Below are 22,665 nucleotides of genomic sequence, written 5' to 3'. Positions count from 1 at the left end.
CTTCTCAGCATCTCTTCTTCACTTCTCATTGTCCCAATATTTAGAAAAAATATTGCTATGATGGCAGATGGCATTTTAGGTGGCTCTGTGGACCAATGATTTCTGTCCAGCGCCAAGAGGCAGAGCCATGGCCTTGAAGAGTCCTTTCCCTCTGCCAGGAAATAGGCTGTGAATGTGTGTGAGTGACTGAGCAAGGGGTGTCAGATGGGGGAGCTGCACCTCCTGAACAAATAGACACTCCTGCATGCATCTGGTCTATGTGTTACATAGCCCTGTTTGCTCATATGAGAAACTGATGAAAAGCTGCAGCCATCAGAGGACTGTTCTCCATGCACACCAGAGTGGTGAGGAGAATTCGATCAGTGAGATGACAACAAACCTGCTAAAAGAAATAAAGAATGGATTTCCTGCCTTGCAGACACTAAAACCCCGCTTTGGGAAGCAAGTGGCTGCAAAAGGCATGAGGCGGTTCAAAGAATTGGGGCTGTGTGCTACTGGGCCCTCCAAGGGTTTGTCTAGAGGAGAAGAAACAAGTCTTGCTTGCTTTAGCCTGCTCCCCGAAGGTCTATTTCTTCCAGCCCTCTGAAATGGAGAGCGGGCAAGAGATGAATATGAGTTTTCTCTGCCAATAATTTCCAGCACAGACTGCACGCAAAATCTTCATTTAAAATGTGTAAATGACAGCGAAGGAGCCACAAGGGAGCCAGATTTTAAGAGACCAATTTGCTGCCCGGCTTTTAACGAGTGCATGCAGCAATGGGCCCTGCGCTGCTTCGCTGCTGTGTGTGCACAAGATGTAGATCAAAGGATGGACAGACAGGCAGGGGCTCAGCAGAGCCCGTGTGTCACTCTGGAGGGTAAAATATTGTATGTCATGCTTGGAAAATCTGGGGGAGGTGGGCCTCTTACTCTTGAAGAACAGAAAGGGGCTTTGTTTCCTGGATGCGTGGCTTGGGGCTCCCCTGTAGCACGTTTTGGGGAGGCTGCCTTCTGCTGAGGGGGATTCTGCCTGTTGCCCTATGTCCAGTGGGATGTGGGGGAGATGATGGGAAGCTCTGCTTCACTAGAGGGCCTCAGCAGATTAATTCCTCTGAACGTCTGTGTTTCCTGGGCTTATTGGGTCTTAGGACCAGCTCAAGCCCCAGGCGTTTCCCACCTCGTGCTGTGGTTTGCCTGCCTGGGGCATCACTCTCCTCTGCCTTTGGTTAAGTTTTTGTGAGCATCCTTGGCTTTGATCCCCAGCTGTTTCTCTCTGACTCTCCCCCTGCCCAGCTGTTCCTCCCGAATCCTGGGGTCAAAATACTCCACGGCCCCTTGCCTCGGTGCCGCCTTGGGGTCCGGCTGGGGGCTCGGCAGCCCACTTGTGCCGTCCCATTTGCGCACTCCGGCTGCCGGGAGGAAAGCAAGGCGCGGGCTGGTGCGAGCCCAGCCTCTGCTTTACAATCTCTTTCCTGCCGCTATAAATAACCTCAGCGAGAGCCACTTCAAAGGGAAGGGCTGGCGGCGGAGAGGTGGTTCGGAGACCGAGCGGGACCGGGGCGTCTCACAGCCCGATCCCACCCCGGCGCTTTGCATAAATAAATAAATCATGCGGAGAAGGAGAGGTGGAGAGAGCGGGCGAGCAGAGGAGGTTACTTTGGGAAGCCGCGGCTCGCTCATCCCAGCCCCGTCTTTTGGAGGGAGTGTGTCATGTTACAGAGGAGCCACGATCAGCCAGAGCGCAGCGTCGCCGGAACAGCTGAGAATTACCTCTCTCTAATGGGGACTTTCATGTGTGAGCTCCTGGCCGGTCTGCGAAGGAACTGAAACTGGCAGCTTAAAAGGAAATCAAAACCTACCAGCGACTCAAAAGACTGAAAGACAGAAAAAAAAAATTCTCATAAGATTTTTTTCTCTCCGAATCTTTGCTGCAGTTGGATCCATTTTTTTCTTTTTCTTTTTCTTTTCTTTCTTTCTTTTTTTTTTTTTTTCTGCGCCCCTTTTTGTATGTGTGTTTTTATTTTGCATTTTTTAGACACCCCCGTCCACTTTTGTCATTCTTGCTGTTAACTGTCATTTGCTGGCACCGGGATCTCCTTGGACATTTGTTTTCTATGCCTTCTGGATTGTGCTTCTTGAAATAGGAGGGAGGCTTTATTTATTCTATTTATTTATTTATTGTTTCTCAGGACAGGGAGGGAATGTTGGAGGAGAAGAGCTGGAAAGGTGTTGGCGAAACAGCTTTTGAAAGGGGGTGCGTGGCTACCCCCAGGGCCGGCGACGGGGAGAGATGCTGCCGCCTCCCGCTGCTGCTGGGCTCGGGGCTGCCCGGCATCTCCCTGCTGTCTCTGGTGCTCAGCCTCCTGCTGTACTTTCGGACCTCTGATCTGCAATCCCGGGTGTCCCACTTGGAAGCGGACAGATCCACGCAGCTCCCTGCCTGGCTCTCAGCAGACCAAATGGAGACGGCTATTTTGGGAAGAGTTGACCAACTGCTTGATGAGGTTGGTGTCCTTTCATTTTGTGTGGATGGTATGCCTTACTATACGATTTAGTGTGTGTGCACACATATATTTGCATTGCGTGTTTCTCCCCACTTTAGAAACATATTTCTGTGGGAGTGATGCTGCTAGGCTGAATTTCCCGTGCTTTCAGGTCCCTCCCACCTCTCAAACCTGCCTGCTGTTTGCTTCTCTCAGCCCTAGCCCATGCTGTGTCTGAGCCCTAGCTCTTTGCAAAAGGGGAAACCTCATTCCCATTCCCTGCAGGGGGGAAGAGCCTCCAGCACTCTCTGTTTGGTGACTGGTGGCATTGCCTGCTTAAACAGCTGAGGCTGGAGATTAAATTTGTGAATTCAGTGTAGGTTTGAGACCTGGGAGAGGGACAGGCAAGGTACACTATAGCTGGTGTGACCATGGGAGGAGGGAAAGCCCAAGCTGTGCTGTAGCAGCAGGTAGCTGCTAAAAGGCCAAAGTCGTGACAGGCTGGCTTCTCTGTTGTGCTAGCCCTGACCCTTTCCACTGTGTTTGGCTTGGGAAGTGAGATGTGCTGGTGCTGCCAAGATAATTTCTGGTACTGCTGGGACATCACTGCAAAGCATATGGCCATGCTACACCCGTTTGAGTCCCATCCAAACCCCACTAGAGCCAAGAGGCTGTTCCTCTAAGGATGAGGACAGGAGAGCTGCTGCTGAAGAAGCCTGAGCTTGAGCCAGTAGAGAGGGTGGAAAAGCATGGACTTCCACCACTGATCTGGTAAAGCCTTTCCTTTCACTGAGCTGATGCTAGTGGGGTTTGTATGGGGGTCTTTGCCCCTGGAGGGAGCTCCCTTCAGGAGCCCTTGCTTCATCAGGATGTTGAAGTCATTTTGATACATCAGAGGCTACACACGCAACATCCCAGAGTGGAGAGCTGTGAGGAGAGTAAGCGCAAGTGCCACTGGTCAGACTTGTACTGCACGGCTGCACCCTTGTGCAGGGGTTGCATTCCCACTAGCGGGCAGAGGATGATGTGTAGCGTCCTCCTCATCACTGATTGCGTGAGTCTCAGGGGAAGCCAGGGTTTATCCTGGGTGATTTGAGACGTGCTGCAGGACCCCTCCTGGGAGCAGTGCCGGGGGGCTGGATGGACAGAGCGTCCTCATGCCCGTGGCACCTTTCTGCCTTTTTATAGCACAGCTTAGCAAGGAAATGGGGCTGTCGCACTGCCCACATGCCCAGCAGCACCACTGCTTTTTGAGCAGCCCTGTGGTGGTCCCAGTCCCACAGCCAGTGCATGGAGCAGCTACAGGACAGGGGCTTCTGCTTCCACGACTGATATTGCTGAGACTGCCAGCTGTCTGCTTGGCCAAAGCATCAAAAGCAGCTTGGAGAAAGGCACCAGAGCCCAAGCAGGAGATGCCTGGCTTGGGTCTTGAGTTTTTAACATTCAGGGAGAGCTGCTGCCTGCAGGAGTAGCAGGAGGGCTGTGCACCCTACTGCAGGACTTTCCTTGCCCTCTCTGCCTGCTTTGGCTCAGCTCCTGAAGCAGGCGTTTCGGAGGTGGTGGCATGGAACAAGCAGCTCAAGGTGTAGGGTGGAGATCTGCTATTATGGTGGGCTGGCACACACAACCCCGCCATTCTTTTTGTTATGTCTGAAGTGAGGTTAAGTTTTATGGTCTCCCAGAATGGATGGTGAGGGACAAGAAGGAGAGAGAAAAACAGAAAAGGAGGAAGGGAATAGGGAAAGATGAGAGAAGAAAGACTGGGAAAATAAGAGACAGTGGTGAGTTGGGCTGGGGAAATAGTGGCTGTGGCCAGAATGGCTGTGGTGGGTGTGAATATGAGATATTCATTCCTCCTCCTGCCTTGCTGCTTCACTGCCACAGTTTCCTCCTGTTTTGACCTTAATGGGTTTCACAGCTTCCAACTCCGCATTATCCATCACACACACAAAAAGAAAAGAAAAAAAAAGGTAGCAAGGCTTTAAAGAAGCCTCAGCTTTGCAAGGAGCTCACCGTGATGGGTGGGAAGTGGGAGGTGATGGACATAGGAGGGCACTGAAGCAAGGCTGAGGTCAGTCCTTGAAATTTTGTGAGTTTAGGGAGTGCTGCTGGTGAGTACAGCAGGAAAGGACAAGGTGCTGAGAGCCAGTGGCTCTTGCCCAGGGCATGCTCCATTTTTTGCTATGGATGAGTTAAATCTCTGTTGCTCCTCTTCATTGCTATCCATTCCTTATCTTGTCTGCCCATGAGCTGACGGAATGCAAGAAGCAAAGCTTCTGAAGCCTGGTAGAGGAACTCTAAGTTTGTGCTTAAACTCATATTGCTGTGAGCTAGAGCACATGGTGCCCTCCAGAGTGTGACGTGTTCACATCTGGGTGTCCCCAGGGTGTGCAGGCAGCCTTGGGGACACCATAAGGATTGCACCAAGAAGTGCAAAATGCCAGAGATGTGGCAGGTGCCTGCTGGACAAACAGAAATAAAGCAGAACTGACAGGGAGAGGAGATGGGTTGGTTTGTATAAAGCATTAAGTTTAAGCCAATTGGTGGGAATGTTCCATCTCAGATCAGCAGGACAAGCAGAGAGATATTCTTTCTGTGAGGCAGCCTGGCCAGCACTGCTTTGCTTGCTACAGTAAAAAGCTCTTCCTGGTTTCAGCGAACACCAGAGGGGAGTTTTCTGCAAAGGCACAAATTGACTGTTTTCCCCCGAAAATGTCTGCATGGAGTGGGCCAGAACGGGTAGTTCAGAGAGAACTTTGGCTCTGTGTAGGAATTCCTCTGCATTTATAAGGCAACAGAAAATCATATAAAGATCACAAATAAACTCATTATTGGCATTAGTAGTAGAAAGAAAACTTTCCAAAGAAGAAAACAAGGTCCTTTCCCATGCTGGGTAGTAACATTTGGTACTGTTTTGCTTGCCAAAAGCTTGGCAGGGTGGAGAGCAGGATGGGTTTAATGCTGCTGGCGGGGGAAAAAGAGCAGGAGTTGTGTGTGAGTAAAACAAAAGCAGGTATCCTCTAATGCCTGGGGGAAGATCAGATGCCCTTCTGTTCCCTGATGGGTGCCCTTGGCTTCTCTGGTTTGGATCAAAGGTATTTGTCACCTGTCTAGTGATGCTGAGGGGCTGTGCCATGAACGGGAAGGGGGATTTGGTCATCACTGCTGTCCCAGTAGTCTGATTTCCCTGGGACTCTCTCCTTACTTAAGCAAGCAAAGGAGGAACACCTGAAAACTCACTTTCCCACCTCACTTGAAGCTTTCTTTCTTTTTTTTCTTTCCTTTTTTTTTTTTATCATTTGTGTCAATATCTTCAGAACTACAGTGAAAAATGTATTCCCAAGTGTCAGAAGGTTTTCCTCTAAGCCTTACTTCTAGGAGTGGAAAACATTAAGATAAAATCATGAGAGTTCTTCTGTTTTTCCTTCTGATTCTTCTGCTACCTAAATCCCCCTTTCTTTCATCTCGCTGCTTGCTTTTGCTTCTGACACATAGTCCTGAGTTTCTAGGGACTGGACCTTTAAGAAAAAACAGCAAAATTGGAAATAAAACAATGAGAGTTAACAGAACCACCAGCCCTTGAAATCCTCCTGATGGTTGTAATAGATTATCTATTTAAGACATGTTTCTTTTAGCTGCTGGAGATAGTGGTGGGAAATGATTTCACCTCCCCGGGTGACTGCAAACAACTGCATCTGCTAAAGAGCTATTAATCTGCCCCCTTTGAAGAAGTGCCCTCTCTTTCACCTAATCTCAAGTGCCCATCCAAAATAGACAGTTGCAAGCCTTAGGAGGCCCCTTGTAGGAGCTGGTCAGCCTTGCCGCTGGCACGAGCTTCTTCAGCCACTTTCGTATGTGTAGGGGGAAGATAAGTCACTGGAAAGTATGACAGGCGAGAGCAAGCGTGCCATATGGGCAGGCTGATGGTCTAAGAAGTGTTTTTAGCATTTCTATCTAGGCAAGAGGTTGCCACTGTCTGTTCTGATGCTTAGCGCTCTAGATATCACCCAGGTGAAAAGCCAACCACAGCTCTCGGGAGATCACAAAAACTTAAGATTTCCAGAGACCGAATCATTTCATTTTTGCTTACAGAAGTCAGCCTTTGCCCTAAAATGACTGCTTTCTGTTGTGCTGGAAAAGCCACTTTTAGAGGAAAGCCTTTTCTTTTTTTTTTTTTGCTGTCTTGAGCAAATCTAGCTTCTCGTGCTGGACCAGGCAGGATTTTGCACAGTGGTAATGAGGGAAGCAGAAAACATTGGGAATTTGTTTTGCTTTGCCATCTCAGTCCAAATTTGACCTGAGGTCTTTTTCTATTGCTGTCAGTGTTTGTTCAGTAGACTCTGCAGGAAATCCAGGCGTTCCAAAATTCCTGCTAGGTTTGACTCCTGCTAAAGAGGAGCAATCCCACAGCAGCACTGCCCTTTGCACAGGACCTGTGGAGCTCCTGGATTCTGGGGAGGCACCTAGATGGCCAGGGATGGGGAAAATGCCCAGCGCTGATGATTGCCTAGTGGACGCTTTGTACCAGTGCTTGCCCTGCAGAGTAGCACTCCTGTCTTCCCACCTGCAGGGCCTGTTTTCCATGGGGAGGCTACTTCAGCAGACATGGCTGCTTCCAGTCCCCCAACCCTGCAGATAAAGTTGTGGGGAAATGCTGTCACTCTTGTTCCTCTCCTGGTCATGCTTGCGTCCTGCTGGATCGTTACTTCCCCTGATAAGTCTGGTCATGCTGTTCTTCTCCTTGTGTGTGAGCAGAGATGCAGCCAAGGCTTCTTGTAGCAAATCCTAACTCTGCCCAACTGTGGACTATTCCTTCCTGGTCCTTAGGGACCTCTGTGTTGTGTGCTTCCATGCAGGGTCCTGCTGTAGGCAGAGTGTCAGACCCTTGCTGATTAGGAACTGACTTCCTGCCCCATCCATGTGAACCACCAACTCTTCCTGTACAATCATGAAAGCTGTGTGAAGCCTGATTCCCAAATACATGAACCTCACCCAGATGTGGCAGTCTCATGTTGAGACATTTTAGTTGGCATGTGTGTAGATGGAAATGAGAATGCTTGAGTCTGCATACCATTGACTATCCAAATAAAGGCTCATGCTTGACCATTAGCAAAACGTGTTCAAAGCAGACAGTGCTGTGGAACAGAGTTGTGCCGTTTGGGGTGGCAGCTAGATGGGAAGATGCCCAAATGCAAAGATTCAAGTATCTCTGCTTTTAGACTGAGACAGCAGACACAGATTAAATGCTTTGTGGGAACTGGCAGCTCTTCTCATGTGAAACCCTCTCCCCTCCCTGATATCAAATCAAGTCACTATCAAAACATTTCAGCATACAGTGAACAAAGATGCTCTGGAAATATTCAGTCTCTGGTCAGTTCTAACAGTTCATTTTGATTTAGACTTGCAATAAGGAAGCCAGTCTTTTCAAAGTGAAAAATAGAAGCATTCCAGCCAGTTCTACTGCTCTCTGACCTAGGAAGAAATGTGCCTTTTTTTCCTTCCTAAAATAAAACTGATAAAACTCCAAACTGATGCTTACTTGCAGGACACTTCTCATTAACTTGTGATAATCAGATCAATTGTATATGATCCTGGGCATGGTCTTCTTTGAGCCTGGCATAGGACTGTTTCTTTCTCAATATCAGCCCTGGCTATGAAGCTACTAGATTGGACTATAAGATGCAGGTTGCACAGTTGGGCTTGAGGGTTACCTGGTAAGAGGGAAGATCTCTTTAGCACAACACCCTTGCAGCTCAGTATTCTCAAAGCAGCTGAAATCATTAACCAAGTGTGATTCACAGGCATTAATAAATAACTTATTCAGATTGATTTGCATTTTCTTCACTAAATTGCAGTTATTTTAATTATGTCTACAAGAGGTAGTGGGGATGTTGACCCCAAAGTGCATTTTGTGCTGGATATGGAACAGTTTTATTGACATTTCCATTGAGCGAGGAGGCCATGGCCTTGAGTGGACCTACACATCAGTTCTATTAAGAAATACTAACTCATTGGAAACGAGCATTTTGACATGATTCCACCTTGTGAAGGCTCTCAGTAGGTTTTGTTTTGTTCTGTGCTGTGGTAACATTAAACTTCAAAGCCTTGATGGTTTAATGAAATGCCGTTGCTGTTTTCAGGCCACATTCAGCTGTAATCTTTGATGCAACCTTTCTGCCTGTCCAGGTATATCTGTGGGTATATGAAGTCTACCATGGAGGGAAGAGTACATTCTTCACATCTCTATTTTTCTGCCTTCCAAGTGGGTCTTCTGAGAAATGCAGCTTTCTCATGAGGATGTGATCCCCACTAATGGCTCTTGACTTTTAACGCCTGTCAGAAGGACCACATTTGGAGGCCATTATGAAACTCCGTCAGTCTGCTTCTAATCAAACCCTAGTTAAAGACTGTGAACTCTAATGCCTCTTTTCATTCCCAAGCTGGTCTGCTCTCTCTCTCCCATCTCTGCTTGGATATTGTCTCCCAGTCCCACTTTTCCAAGAATTTGAGGCTTTGGGTTTCAGCTGTGCTAGTGACTCCTTTTACTCTTTTCCCTTCCTTAACAGAAATTGAAGTTTCACTTGCCGAGACATCGAGAAGTTCGAGAGACTCACCAGCGATGCAACTGCCCAGCAGGTAGGGGTCTGCAACTGCGTGCACCTTGGAAGGGTGTTTTTTGTTTTCTTCTCATTGAAGGCTTGTATAGTGCTGCATTGTATATGAATGTGAAGTTATGCATGCTTGGGCTATAGGAAATGAACGTGGACAAGCACGTAATGAGTACGTACATAAATGCTAATTATGCATATGACAGAAACAGCAGGAAAGCCTACACATATCCAGAAAGTCATCTGGCTAGTCAATGAAAAGAGAAAGATGCATCCAGGGGGCAAATGATCCCATTAGCTTTAGATATCAACGTTGAGGAGGGCAGAATGACTCTTAGGAGTTGTCTTTTTGGGTAATTTGAGAAGAGTTTGAGGCACAGAGGCTAGATCCAGTGCCAAAGCTGAATAACTAAATTTTGGTGAGACAAAATTGCTCTGAGCAAGGAGATTTGAATTCCTTGGTGTTATACAACTATCTGAGGCATCTTGCAGAATAACAGCCTTCTCTTACAAGCACCCGTATATTAGGGTGGTTGAATGAAGTGGTCACTGAAGGTCCTACTCATAACATACAGAAATCTTATGGGATTGCTTAATTACATTATGTTTTTAATCATGCTAATATCAAAAGGCTCTTTGAGACTCTTCTTCTGAAGTGGTTTCAATACAATAAGTGACAAATTGCTATGGAAAAAACATTTGTGAATGGCATTTCATTCCATTAATATGAATCATACAGCCTTCCTCATTGTCTTTCGGTACATTTCACTGTGTAGAAGAAATGGATGTGAAGGGTAGCCAGCATTCTTCTAAACTTGTTGAAGTTTTGGAAGAGCTTGAATGTGTATAACCAAACTGAGTAGCTGAACTTCATCTCAAAAAGAAGGGCAGGGAAAGTTGTGCTTGAGTAAGTATCTAAGACTTGCATTTGCATATTCTATGCTTTCTTTCTTGGCTGCCTTGGTATTTTACAGTGTTTGGTAATGTAAATGTCAAAGTGTATTTTAGTATGATCAGCAATGGGACACTTGTAGAAGAATTGATAAAGGGGCCTGTCTTCAGTCAAAGAAGTGATGAAAGAGTCCGTCTTTACTATAACCAGTATTTGCTCATACTCAGCGCATTTAGGTCTTTGTACAAGCGTAGGAAGTATATTCTCTTTTCAAATTAAAATGGATTTGTAAGGTAGCTTGCAAAAGCAAGATGTAATGCTCTACAGGTTTGTGATGTAAGAGAACTAAAATCTAGGGGTCAGATCTGCGTAACAGTGGAAAATGTCCCTTAAACAACAGGAACCGTTGCGGCTCAGATTTAAAAGACCATACAAATGAAATGCCTTCTCAACTTCTGCAAAATTAGATCAAAACTGTGTTCAACTGTTTTTAAGTTTCACCTTTTTACTTCAATGGAAACACAAACTGTATCTCTATTCCATTTTCAAGTTCCTGCCTAGACTTGACTTAGAAATGCCATAAAACCACAGGAATGAATATTCTCCTGGTGTTTCTGAGCCAGCTTGGAGAAGGAGTTGTAGGACTTAAATGCAAAACAGGACGAAACAGAGATTCCCTGATCTTTGAGGCCATCTGAGTGTGACTCTCCTGCAGTAAGTGTGTGTGATAAGATTTACAACCTGGGCATTTGAGCATCAAGGTCATAATACCTGGTTACAGATACTCACATTCCTTTTGTGAAACCCTGGCAGCAGTTGATGCTGAATTTCTTTTAGCAAACTCAAGGTATCTGCTCATTTCGTGGAGCTCACTGTATTTCTGAAAGACAGCTACGATTTGGAAGGACAGTGAATGTCTTAAAGGGTCAGGCTTCCTGGCTACCTGTGAAAGTTTCATGTCTTCATCAAATACTCTGTGGCCACATAATCTATTTCTAAGAATCCATATCCTACACCAAATTTTCCCTTGGTCCAAATATGAAGTTGTGGCAGGTGAAGTCTTGGTTGGCTGTGAGCAGTGCAGAAATGAAGGTACCTTTGGCCAGCCATTGTCTCATCTCAGATTTTTTACTGTGGCATGTTTCCCTTCAGTCTCTGGGCCAAGACCTTGGGAATTTTCTTCCCCAGTGCATTTTTTTTTGTGTGTCCAAATGCCCTGAGGACCAGACCGTGTGATCCTTCTGAGACACTCAGAAGCATTTAAGATGTTGCAAGACTTAGCACATGCGTATTCCTTCTCATCGGCCTACTCCACCACCTATAAACAAGCACACATCATGTTCCTCACCAGAAATAAATGTTTATCAGAAGTGACATTTCAGTACATCCCTAATTCTGAGTAAGGTCTCTGTGTGGCAAAGAAGGGGAAAAGGAAGACAAGTTCATCTGCTGAGCTGTTCGGTACGGATGTGGAGGTCCTGGGCAGGGTCACCCGTTGCCATAGGAGGGCTTCAGGACATGAGAGTCTGAGAATGTAAGTGGTTTGGGAAAACTGGGAACAGGGGAGCAAGAAGGCTGTGAAGTGTGTGACTGTGCCGTGGCTATCTGAGTGCACACGATAAGGACTGTAAGAATAACACGGTCAGGAAAACAGCACAGCTGTATTTATAGCAAACGATAAGGAATTATATGTTTCCTTCAGCTGGGAAGCTGGTACTTCAGATCACTTGGGCTGGGACTGGGCGTTACTACCTGTGAGTGAGATGTTGCTCTGTGGCGTTGTTTTTTTCAAGTTCAGAGGTCACAGTGGGATTCTCCACCACTCTGGTAAGCTTCACGTGAGTTAGGATAAGGCTCTGAAGCCTCGCTGGCAGCAATAACTGTACTGAATTGCTCATTAGCTCCACACTTTGCCTGGCAGCAAGGCAACATGTAGGTGGGGATTTCAGCACAGGGCAATACTTGCGGGATTTTGGTGGGACCTGGGTCTGATTTCTTGGATAGAGCCTTCCCTTGTAGCTTTTGTTTACGTGAGGGAAGTGTTTCTTTTCCACATGAGGTCTGGGCATAGCTGAGAGCTCAGGACAGCTACCTGAGTTTTAGAGGAGCCTCTTGTGACCTCCCTTGATTTCTGCCGCAGAATAACACAGTAATGAAATGCTGTAAGGGAAAAGCATTGTGTTTGAGTTTGACAGAGTGAAACACTGATCCTTACTGGTCTGATCCAGACCCAGTTGCAGTACAGACATTCTCTGCCTGGACAATCTCAAACAGCCAAAGATTACCACCAAGACCCCCTCCCACAGCCTTCCTGGCGGAGGTGGGCGCCTGTGTATTTTATATACTGTAACTCTTTTTATTAGACCTTTCCCATCTCTCTCTCTTCAGCTCCTATTTTCACAGTCCCCACACGACTGTTTTTCACGTTGCTGGCTCACTACTCCAGTCTTCAATATCCCTTAAAAAAATAAAGGGCTGGCTCCTTTCCCTCTGCCTCCGCACTGCTTGTTTTGGTCCGGTTTCTCCTTAGGCAGGTTGGGAGTCTGCAGTGCTGGAGGCGATCAGCTGCACAGGCAGGGAAACAGCTCGGAGGGATGACAAATGGCTTTTCCATCCCTCCCAGGGCCCAGGAGGGAGGTGGGCTTGGGGAGATGGTGGCTCTTGCCCTTCAGCTCCTGGGAATGAGCTGGGTGGTCAGCAGGAGTCACTCAGCCCCGGTGCAGCTTGCATAGAACCTCACCTGTGTACCCCATTGCCTGCCCCAACCTCTTGGCTGTTCTTGTCAGTTCTGTTTGGCCATTCAATATTACTAGTAGTAGCCACTGCAACTGAGAATGTTGCTACATTTACCTTGTAAGGTGGCTGGTGAGAGCAGAGGTGCAGTGGTGGCCCCAGAAGTGGCCTGGGCTGTGTAATGCATAGCGTGCACACTTGGTCCAAGCATCCTGCATGCCCCAGGAGGAGGTCAGCAAGAAGTGTTGCAGGGCTGAGGCGGGGCCTTGGCTCCCACCCAGGATGTGTCACCCAGTGCCGGCAAGGCCAGCTGGCAGGAGGCGGCAGGATTTCCCACGTCCTGACCCCTGCCTGGCCCGGCACAGGGAGGAAACACTGGGAAGGGCACGACCAGGTCTGGCGGATGTGGATGGTAGGGATGGAGAGTGATCCTGGGCAGTGTGGGCTGAGCAGCATCGCAGCACCCAAGCAGGATTTTGGAGCCCTGGTGTGGAGTGGAAAGGTCAATCCGTGGCTATTTAAATGCCAGGGGCTACAAGCTGAGTCGGTGGCTCTGACTCAGAGCCAAGAGAAATGTGAGGCAGGAGTGGATAATGAAACACTCAGGCTCACAGCCCCTCTGTCAGGAGGTGTGTTTGAAGTGCTATGTTTTTGTTTGACCCGTTTTTGGGATAAGTCAGCAGTTTTCTGTGTTGGCTACACAGAGGATGGTCTGGGCTGTAAGGCAACGATTTTTCTGCTCTAAAAATGTCTAAATGCAGCTTATTAACAACCTCTAAGGAAAAAAAAAAAAAAAAAAAAAAAGAGAATGAAACTTTATGCATCTCCTCTTTCCCCGAATATACCAGCAAAGCCCTTGTGAGTGGGCTGCTGGAGAGCCGAGCTCCGCTGGGCTGCCATGGCTGAGCATCCAGCAGTGCTGTGGCTGAAGCAGCACATTGCTGCATCAGAAAGTGCTGTTAGCTGGCACAGCACCCCATGGTGCAGCACGTCTAGAAGCAAAGTTGCAGCATCATCATTGCTTAAATACTTCTGCTCATTTCTCCCTCCTTTTTAAGAATTCTCCCTGGGAATTCTATTATTCCCTGAAATTTAACTGTGTTCTCCCATCCACATTTTTCTGGCCCTCTAGAGTATACACACACTTCAGCCTCGAAGGTTGCTCATGCGCCATGGCCTGCTGGCTGTATTTTGGGTTGGGGTTTGTTTGGTTTAGGCATACTGTTGTTTCATTTGTTTTGAAGATGCAAACCACACAATGAATTCCACAGATTCTGAGAGCAGTTATGAATAGATGGGGATGAGCGACTCAGAAAAAAACAAACAAACAGTTTGTTTGGTCAACTAACTCTTTCTCAGAACACGTAGGCAGCTGTGCTCTTACTCAACTGCCTGGGGCAGATCGAGGCCTCGCCTCACCTGGAGCTCACCGCATCCACCTCTGAGGGATGGTAGCAGGGAGCACGGATGCTCCTTGTTCTCCTAAGCATCAGCTCATCCTGCTTAGTCTACATTTGGGATGTAAAGTGTCTTAATTCACATTTGTTTAAGCGATTTTAGTGAACCTGCTATTGTGGGCTCACGTGAGCAGTTAATACAGCTGAAAGTATTGCTCAGGCTGCAAGACAACTGGTGTACAAGCTCACCCTGATGCTGCTGTCACTGAGACGAGATAGGGAGGGAAGAACCTCTGCCTTCCCTCTTTGTCCAGGAGATGCTTAGAAACAGAGTTGATGCAGTCAAAAAAGAAGGTGCTGAGGTACAATGATGGACGCAGGTGCTCTGTGAGAAGGTGGCCTGTTTGTTTGGGCCCATCTGCTTGTTTGTGTAATTCCCTACTGCCATGTTTGGGCCTGTCTCCTGGGAACCTGGGCTCCTCTCTTGACCCTCTACTACTGGAGGACTGCATTTGTAAGAGGAAACTGTCCCACTGTGATCTTTAGTTACTGCTACCACAGACATTCAAATAATGGGCCTTGTGGGGATTGGCACCCTTTATTCAGAACAGGACCCAGCAGGTTGCCTGCAGGGCACCCAGGATTCATGTGGATGGCTGTGGCAGAGAGCTTCTGCATATTTAATGGGTTTGTGTACAGATGTTTGGTGGAAGTGTTTACACCATTGCGTGCCTGTGCTTGCAATGTATATGGTACATATGGGCATAAATCAGCTCCGTGACAAAGCAAGGCAAAGACATCCCAGATGGTTGGGGAAACCCAAGGAGCGCATTGCGCTGCTACTGTACTCGAGGGCTTTGATTCAGTGCGAGCGCTACTGGGGTGGAGGAGTTTTCCCAGGCCTGGGCTGCGTGCACATGGCCGGGCTGGTTTGCGTCAGCCACTGACGCATGTCCGGGCCTTGCGATGCGGGTCTCACGTGTGCTGCCCATCCCGACAGCTTTGTGGTGGTGGGAGGAATGAGGGCGAGCTGCACCGTCCGCCAGGCCCTATGGCAGGGCACTTGCGCAAAGCGTGAGCGTCTGCCAGCCCACGAGGAGCACTGAAAATATCCAGAATGGGCCAAAGGGGATGTTGCAGGCGCCAAGCAGCTCGCTCCAAAGGGGACTTTGCACTGGTGCCAGTGTTAGCTGCTGCTGCATGCTTAATGGTGATGGAGTGGTACAAAGCAAGCTGCTGCTGGTGGGGATGGCTCTGCTTGGTGTCCCAGGCAGGGAGCAGGGTTTTGCAGTGGGGACACGAGGAGCCCTGTTCTGTGAGGCGTCAGGCGATACCCGATTCCCTGTCTGCTCTTCCGGGCATCTGCTTGTGTCTTTGCAGCCGTGGGGAGAGAGCAAGGCTGATGTGCTGGTGCCCAAAAAGGTGTCCCAGGGCGCAGATCAACAGGAAGAGCGGCGGGGTGGCTTTCCTCCCCCCAGATCAACTTTCAGCCTCTGTGCCAGGCGGTGGGGCCGCAGGTACAGCTGATGGGGCCTGGGGAGAAGTTTAAAAAGGAGAGGTTGCATTATGCAGGGTTGGGAGGCCTTGGGAGGCAGAGCTGGTAGAGGCAGAAACCTCATCTGTTAAACACATACCACCCGCCCCCCCACCCGGGGAACATTCAATCCTCCCTTTGATGGACGTCCAAGAAAATACTTCTTCCACATCCTAAACTTGTTAGCACCAGTTAATCATCTTAACCTTTTCCCCCTCCAAATGCACACTCCAATGAGTTTCCCATCGCTGGCAGCCATTAAAGATGCAGAAATGCTTTTTGCACAGGCAAGTGTAGGGACATTAATTATTAAACATCCTGGTTGCCCCTCAGGTAGCAGAGCAGAAGCTCATGTGTTGTGAAGTGCTGAATCCACTTCAAAGTGACTGCCCCGTGCAGTTTTGAAGGGAGATGCTCCTGATGCAACTCCTCTTGTCCAGGAGCTGAACCAAGCTTTGTGGTTGAGCTCCTGCCTTGGGTCAGGACCCAACTGGGGCTGTAAAAGAAAGCAAAGGGAGGAACTTCAGTTCTACGGTGCAGTTATCTCCTCTCAGCTCCTGGAAAATGACTGTAGGGTGTTGGCAGGCAGTACCATAGGTGTGATGCTTGGTCCCAGCACTTTCTGCTGCAGAATAGATTCATTGAACCCACTTGACACAGGGATGTGCCCTCTCTGCAGGGAAAGCTCAGTGGCCCTTTGCTCTCACGTTTTTCCCTGCCTCAGCCCCTGTATAACCCCTAGCTCAGAGGTCTCTCTTGCTCACATACTCGCTGATGGGCTCACCATAGCTCACACCCTGCTTTCCTGGCATGCTGCTCTGCTCTGTGCTTCTTCTTTGACGTTTGTGAGCATTGTGAAACACTAGCCCTGGAAAACATGTGTCTGCATTGGAGCAGCGCTTTGATGCATCCCATGTTTAGCGTCACAAAATGCCAACAGTGTGACAATTGGAGGGCTGAAGAGACACACTCATATGAAGGGTCTGTGCTGCACGGGTGGTGCAGCTGTGACACTGTGTCACAGCTGCCTTCCCCATGGAAGCTGAAGGGTGGCCTGCTAACACCCAGGCTATCAGGTGCTACTAACTGGGCCACTTCATATCATCTGGCTATTTCTCTTTTCCCATCTGGAAACATCCTTGTTTTATGTCTTTGCTGCACTTCCCCAAACCAGCTCCCTTTTCAGGTATAGAACTGACCCCTCAGTGCATCCATCTCCTCTGCGATGCCTGTGGCTCTGGTGGGGTGGTGATGTGCCCTCTTCTTGTGTGTGGGCATTCAAGAGGCAGCCCTCTTGCAAAGTCTCCTTGGACTGATTCACACCCTGTTCCCCAAATGCGGCTGAAGGAGTTCCTGCTCTGCTCTCCCATCCTGCTCCAACTCAGCTGCTGAGGCTCACTGTCTGCTTTTTCTTCATGCAATGTCTTGGGCGAGCAGCATCGTGGCTGGACCATGCAGACGGGAGGTAATTAAATCAGCATATCCCCCAGGGAGGGAGCTGATTAACTGCACATTTTCCCCACGCCGGGGGGCTGAAGCACACATGAACAGTCTCAATCCATCGCTTGCTTCATTCCTCTCCCTTAGGATGTCTGCTTTTCTTTCTTTTTTTTTTTTTCTTCTTTTTCTTTCTCTTTCTTTTTTTTTCCTTAAACCTTTATTTCAAAGAAAAGATGAAGATTATATCAACCAAACTGGAATTTGAACTGACAGTGCTTTGTGTGAGGGACTTGTTTATTATGATTTGGTATTGCTCTGGGCAGCACGCATGCTACGCTGGGGACCACCCAGTGATCCCGTCCACATCAGCTCCCTTCACTATATGGACGAACCAGCAGCAGGTAGAGGGTCTTGGGGGTGTGGACTGTGCTTTACTTTGGGAAAGGGTCCTTCTGAGGGCAGACCCAGCACTGGGATGTAGCCGGATCCATGTGGTTGCTCAGTGTTTGTCGTCCTCCATCATCAACTGCTGCTGTCCAAGAGATGTTGCTGGAGGCACCAGCAGCTGCGGAGAGTTTTGTGTTGGTCCCTAACAGAGCTGCAGCATACAATGGACTGGGATTTTTTTATTTTTTTATTTTTTGCCTCTTTTATTTACTTTTAAAATATTAGTTCCTTAGTAGAAGGATTTTGGCAGCAAAAGGGAAGTAGTTTTGTCTCCCCTAAAGGTAGCCTACAGATCAACTCCCCCATCAGTGCTACTATGTGCAACATGAAAGAATGATTGAGCTCTTAAAAGTGCACAGCGCTTATGGGTCTGTGGCACAATCTGACGAGTTGCAGTGATGTTGTGAAGCTCTGGCATCTTGAGTGCAGTGTGATTTAACTTGCTGTTAAAAACAGAAGGAAAGGCGAAGTGGAAAGAAATATGTTTTTTGGAAAGACATTATAACTTGTTGCTCAGTTCCCTGCTGGTTTGCATGTGTATTGATTTTTACTTTTGCTTACAGATGAACACTGTGCATTTATGGCAAATTTCTATCTATCTATCTATCTATCTATCTATCTATCTATCTATCTATCTATCCCCCTGAGGAAACAGTAGGGAATGGGGGCTGTTGACTGGCTCGTGACTTCCTCTTTTCCTGAATTTCAAAGGCATTCCCGGATGGGTTACCATCTTCTGCCATCGCATTAACCTGATTTTTCATGGGAAGGGGTCCCGGAGTTTTTGGGAAGGTGGTGGGATTCATGATTTGGGAAGATGGTGGGTTCTCAGGTCCTTTAGGAAGGGGAATTTCAGCTGTGCAACTCTTGGTTCAAGGGCTGGTGTGGGACATGTTCTGTCCTTGGACTGGTTGGTTCATTGTGCATTCAGCCATTGCCTTCATTGGCTTTCTTCCAAGTTATTTTTCCTCTTCTCCAGGGGGAAATATCTCACTTTTCCATCTTCATTGCTTTCTTTTCTTCTTGAGATTCTCAAGAAACTACCTTAAATAATAGGAACTTATATGATGAAGAAAAAATTTTTTTGGCCTCAAGATGAAGGCCCTGACAGGTATATATAGCACCTGGACAAAAAAACCTATGTAGAGTTTAGCAAATTTATTCATTAAGTTAGATTTGCAAGGGTAAGAAGATGACAGAATACACATGCTTTCTCGAGTGTGGCCGAGAATGTAGCAGAAAGTTGGTTGGGGGTTGTTTTTTCTTTCTCTTTTTTTTTTTTTTTTGGCCTTTACAGTCCTGTGGCTCTCTGTAACACAGGCTGTGCAATACCTCTGATTTGGGCACTGGAGGTTTCATGGAAGAGGATCTGCATGCCAGTTCATTGTAGACAGGAAAAATTGTGAATCCTTTTATTGCTGTTAGCCAGCATGGGTTGTCCCCATCTGTGTGAGCTGCCCCAGGCAGAGCCCTGCACAAGGGTAGGAGCCAAGCTAAGCAAACCTTTCAGAGTCTGAGGTGTGCTAAGAAAGTGTTAACTAGATTTGAATGAATGAATGGGTGCCCTCCTCTTCCCGTGCAATAAAACATGCTGTGCAAACCCACTTGGGCTCAGAAACCCTGTCACATTTTTCCTTTTGAAAGGACTAGCACCAGCCCTGCTCTCCTCCACATGGTCTGTTTGGAAACAAGGCAGTACATCAGGAAAGAGCCCAAAGGAAGAATTTATGGTGTCTTTAATTAGTCAGTTTGTTCCATCCTTGAAGAGGACAACAAGTGACAGGGAAGTATTGCTGGCCTCTGGAGGAAGAGCACTGTGGCTAGGCTTATGTCCAACTGCCGATAGGGTAATTAGTGGTAACTGGGAGCTATCAATCAACTTGGGTGGAAAAACGTCTCGGTTAAAGGAAAGACCCTCCCAAGCATTTTTATAACTCAAAAGGGTGTGAGACAAGATCTGGAAGACGGCATTGGCAGTCCACAAGGTATTTGAGGAAGGAATCTATTATAAATAAGATAAATGGAACACAATAGTCTTTTGTTTCTTCCTGAGTAGGTGACAGAAATTGCTGTTACAAAAGTTGCAAAATATTTTGGAAGGAGGAAGGAAGAAGAAAAGAGTTAGCAGATGGAGGAGAGAGGAAAAAAAGACAAGAATTAAAGAAAAATAGTAACAGTGCACTAAAATAAGCTACAAATTGCGAAAGTGACGTAGGAAGAAAATTAATGTATGAAATTTGACAAGTGAAATGCATCATTTGCATTTTAAATGTGGGATTAGAGAATGGGTTTAAATAATTATTAGCTGTAGTAAGCTCCAAATTTCTGCTGTTCCCAGACAACCGCATTACGAGAGAGATTTTCAGCAGGAAGTAAAAGTGCAGTGAATTTTGTTTTTCTCTTTACCAGCCGTGATTTACTTTGTCCAGTTCTTCCTTGTGGTTCTAATTCTGCAGCTCACTGGGGAGTAGGACTTGTACAGGGAACGACCAAGCAGGAAGTAGTCAGCATCTTGGTAGAGGAATTTCAGATCTTTTGAATAACCAGATGTGATTTTCAAACCAGCTTGGATCTCTAGAGCTTTCAGACACTATCTTCCAGGTTTCTGGTGTGGAATAGGATGTGTTGGAGGACGTGTTAGATACGGAACGGTGACTGCAAAAAGACTGTCAAACATCTACTCTGCCAAGAGTAGGATTTCATTGGGCTGGTAGCTTTTTGCATTGGATATCTTCAGACTACAAGTTGTGAGGTGCTCATGCAAATGACCAGTTCTTTGAGATGGACTTCAAAAGAAGGAGCAAGAGAAATAGTGTGGTGGGGTCCCTTGGGAAGGATTTGAGGAGAGTTAATAGAGGTATGTGCTGAAACCATCCTGGTTTAAAGGATATAGGAAGGAATCAACAAAAGAAAATCATAAACTCCTTAATCAGCTGGGATTCATGACAAGGAAAGTGAAGCTGGAAGGATTTGAAATAAATGAGTATGCAAGAAGAAAACTTGAAAGCATAGTATACTGTAGAACTATCAAGGACACCAAGAAAATACAGAAATTTGTGGTTAGTGAGGAGACCTGCAGTGGAGCAGGAGAGTGGACACTAGGCACAAGGACATCAAGCAAAGGCAGTGTCAGGAAGAAACTCACTTTCCCTCTGTGACTAAGAGCTCATGGATGAGGTATGTTGACACCATGTGTTCTGCCTTTGCCAAGCCTTCTGCCATTGACTTAGGCAGCAAGCCGATGAGAATGACCGGAGGTCCATGGCTGCTGCAAAGGGACTGGAAGAATTAGGTTTTGTTTAGTCTGAAGACAAGAGAAGACTAGTGGGAGCAGGAAAGCAGACTTCAAACATGTAAAAGGTGACCGCAAAGAGGAGAGAAATAAAACAAGTCTGTTCTTCAAGCCTGCTGTACATCAGAGAGATCATCGGTTGGCTTAAACAACACTGGAAATTTTGGGTAGCCTCTAAGAAAGATAATAAATAGGGCCTTATGAATCAGGGCACGAGTATTCCCTGGACTGGATCACGAGGCAAGAGTGTGGAATTTTACATCTGCAGAGGGACAGGAGCAGGTTAGAGAAATATTTGCCCAAATGGGCTAGGTAGAGACTTTTTTCCTCTGGTTGCTTTGAAGATGTTCCCTTCTTGATTTCATGTCCCTCTCATTCCCCAGGAATCTTTTCATCTCTGTTTGGTTTGCCCGAGGGAGGCAGGAGGGGGAGAGAAATGGGACAGTTGAGAGCTGTGGATTTCATCTGACAGTTTACAGGAGCCCAAGGGCACACCGGCTCTTTGGCAGAAGGTGGTGAAGCACAGCGAGCCTGCTGCCATCCGGTTTTAATTTACCATCCAGGGGCCCGTGCTGCTTCTGGAAAACCCAGAGGGGGCCTCCAGATCCCAAGAGAGAAAACCCACTGAGAGTGCTGACCCCAGGGGCCCTTCCCAATCCTGTTTTCTTCGCTTTCTGTGGTGCTAAGTGTTTCAGCATGGCAGCACAAACACGATTGTTTGCTGCTTGGAAAGAGCAAATTGACCCATGAATGCCTGCCCGAAGCAAGTATTGTTCTGCCCCATTCCAGCCATCCCACTGTGTCCTGTGGCAGTGCCAGCAGTGCTGTGCTCACCTGGGGTGCAGCCATAGCACCCTGTGGGTTATCTGCTCTTGGCCCTTTCCCTTTGTTTTCACGAGGGACTCTCCCAGATGTTTGTCAGAGCATTTCTGTTCCTGATCCCTCGCCTTTGAGCATTTTACTCTGCCTAATGGACTTGCTGCGGATGGCCCAGATTTTCCTCTTCTGGCTCTGGAGGCTCATTTGGCTTCTTTTGTGTTTTTAGGCATTTCTTAAAATATGTGGATGCTCAGAGATGCTTTTGAGTCCGTTGCTTAACTTCACTATTAGACTCCCTCTACTGTTTTTGCATTTGCTGTTAAATCATCTTAATTTATCCATGAGAAATTCATTAGTTATTTCTCCTCCTTGCTGCTCGCTTTTGACATGGTCTTCCTTCTGGCTCTCTGTTTGACGGTTCCTCCTGGGCTGGGGCTGGTGGTGATGCATGGGGATGCTCAAAGTGCCTGAGCAGTGACTTCTATCCTCAACAGCTGCTGATATCAACTGCCGAGCTTCGGTGATGTCATGGGTTTGATTTCAGAGGCAAGCATGAGTGACTGGCATAACCTGGTGCCGCAGCTTAGCGTTGGTCACATTTTTTGGCAGTGAAATCCTGCTAGCCTTTTTGCTGTCCAACATTACTGTGGTTCTTTGAAGAATCTCTTGCCTTGCTGCATGGAGCTGTTCTGGGGACAGGGCCTGGCCTTTGGCAGAGGTTGGTGCTCTTTGGAGGGAGTTTTACACATAGCTGACATTACCTGAAACAACTTTTCTGGGGGCCATGCAGCAGGGAAATCACTGCTGATAAAAAGTTTTCTGTTTTGAAGCTTTCAGTTGGCTTTAATTTAACTTAGAACTAAGGTTATTATGGCAAATATTTCCATTGTTACCAGGCAGGCACGTGCTATTTTTGCCTTTTCATTTGCAGCTCTCTGAGTTAATGCTCCCTCCACCTTCTCTTGAATCATTTGTCCCTTGATGGACGTAGGAAAATATCTCCAGACTATAAGAACTTCGCCAGTCTTCAAAACAGGCAAA

The 22,665-nt window shown here is 47.3% G+C and overlaps 1 protein-coding gene across 1 annotated transcript in view; it reads left to right on the top strand.

Moving 5' to 3' along the window:
• The first annotated feature begins 1,484 nt into the window (after positions 1-1,484).
• Positions 1,485-22,665, top strand: part of COL13A1 (collagen type XIII alpha 1 chain) — an 83,985-nt gene continuing 62,804 nt past the window's right edge. The window contains exons 1-2 of the mRNA XM_052677158.1: positions 1,485-2,483; positions 9,029-9,116. Of these exons, the coding sequence (XP_052533118.1) occupies positions 2,181-2,483; positions 9,029-9,116 (391 nt within the window). The 5' untranslated portion in view covers positions 1,485-2,180. The remainder of the gene's footprint in view (positions 2,484-9,028; positions 9,117-22,665) is intronic.

This window comes from Tympanuchus pallidicinctus, unplaced genomic scaffold (assembly GCF_026119805.1).
Source record: "Tympanuchus pallidicinctus isolate F22 unplaced genomic scaffold, pur_lepc_1.0 scaffold16, whole genome shotgun sequence".
Taxonomy (NCBI): domain Eukaryota; kingdom Metazoa; phylum Chordata; class Aves; order Galliformes; family Phasianidae; genus Tympanuchus; species Tympanuchus pallidicinctus.
Note: the sequence above shows the minus strand (reverse complement) of the source record. Positions and strands in the feature narration are given on the sequence as shown.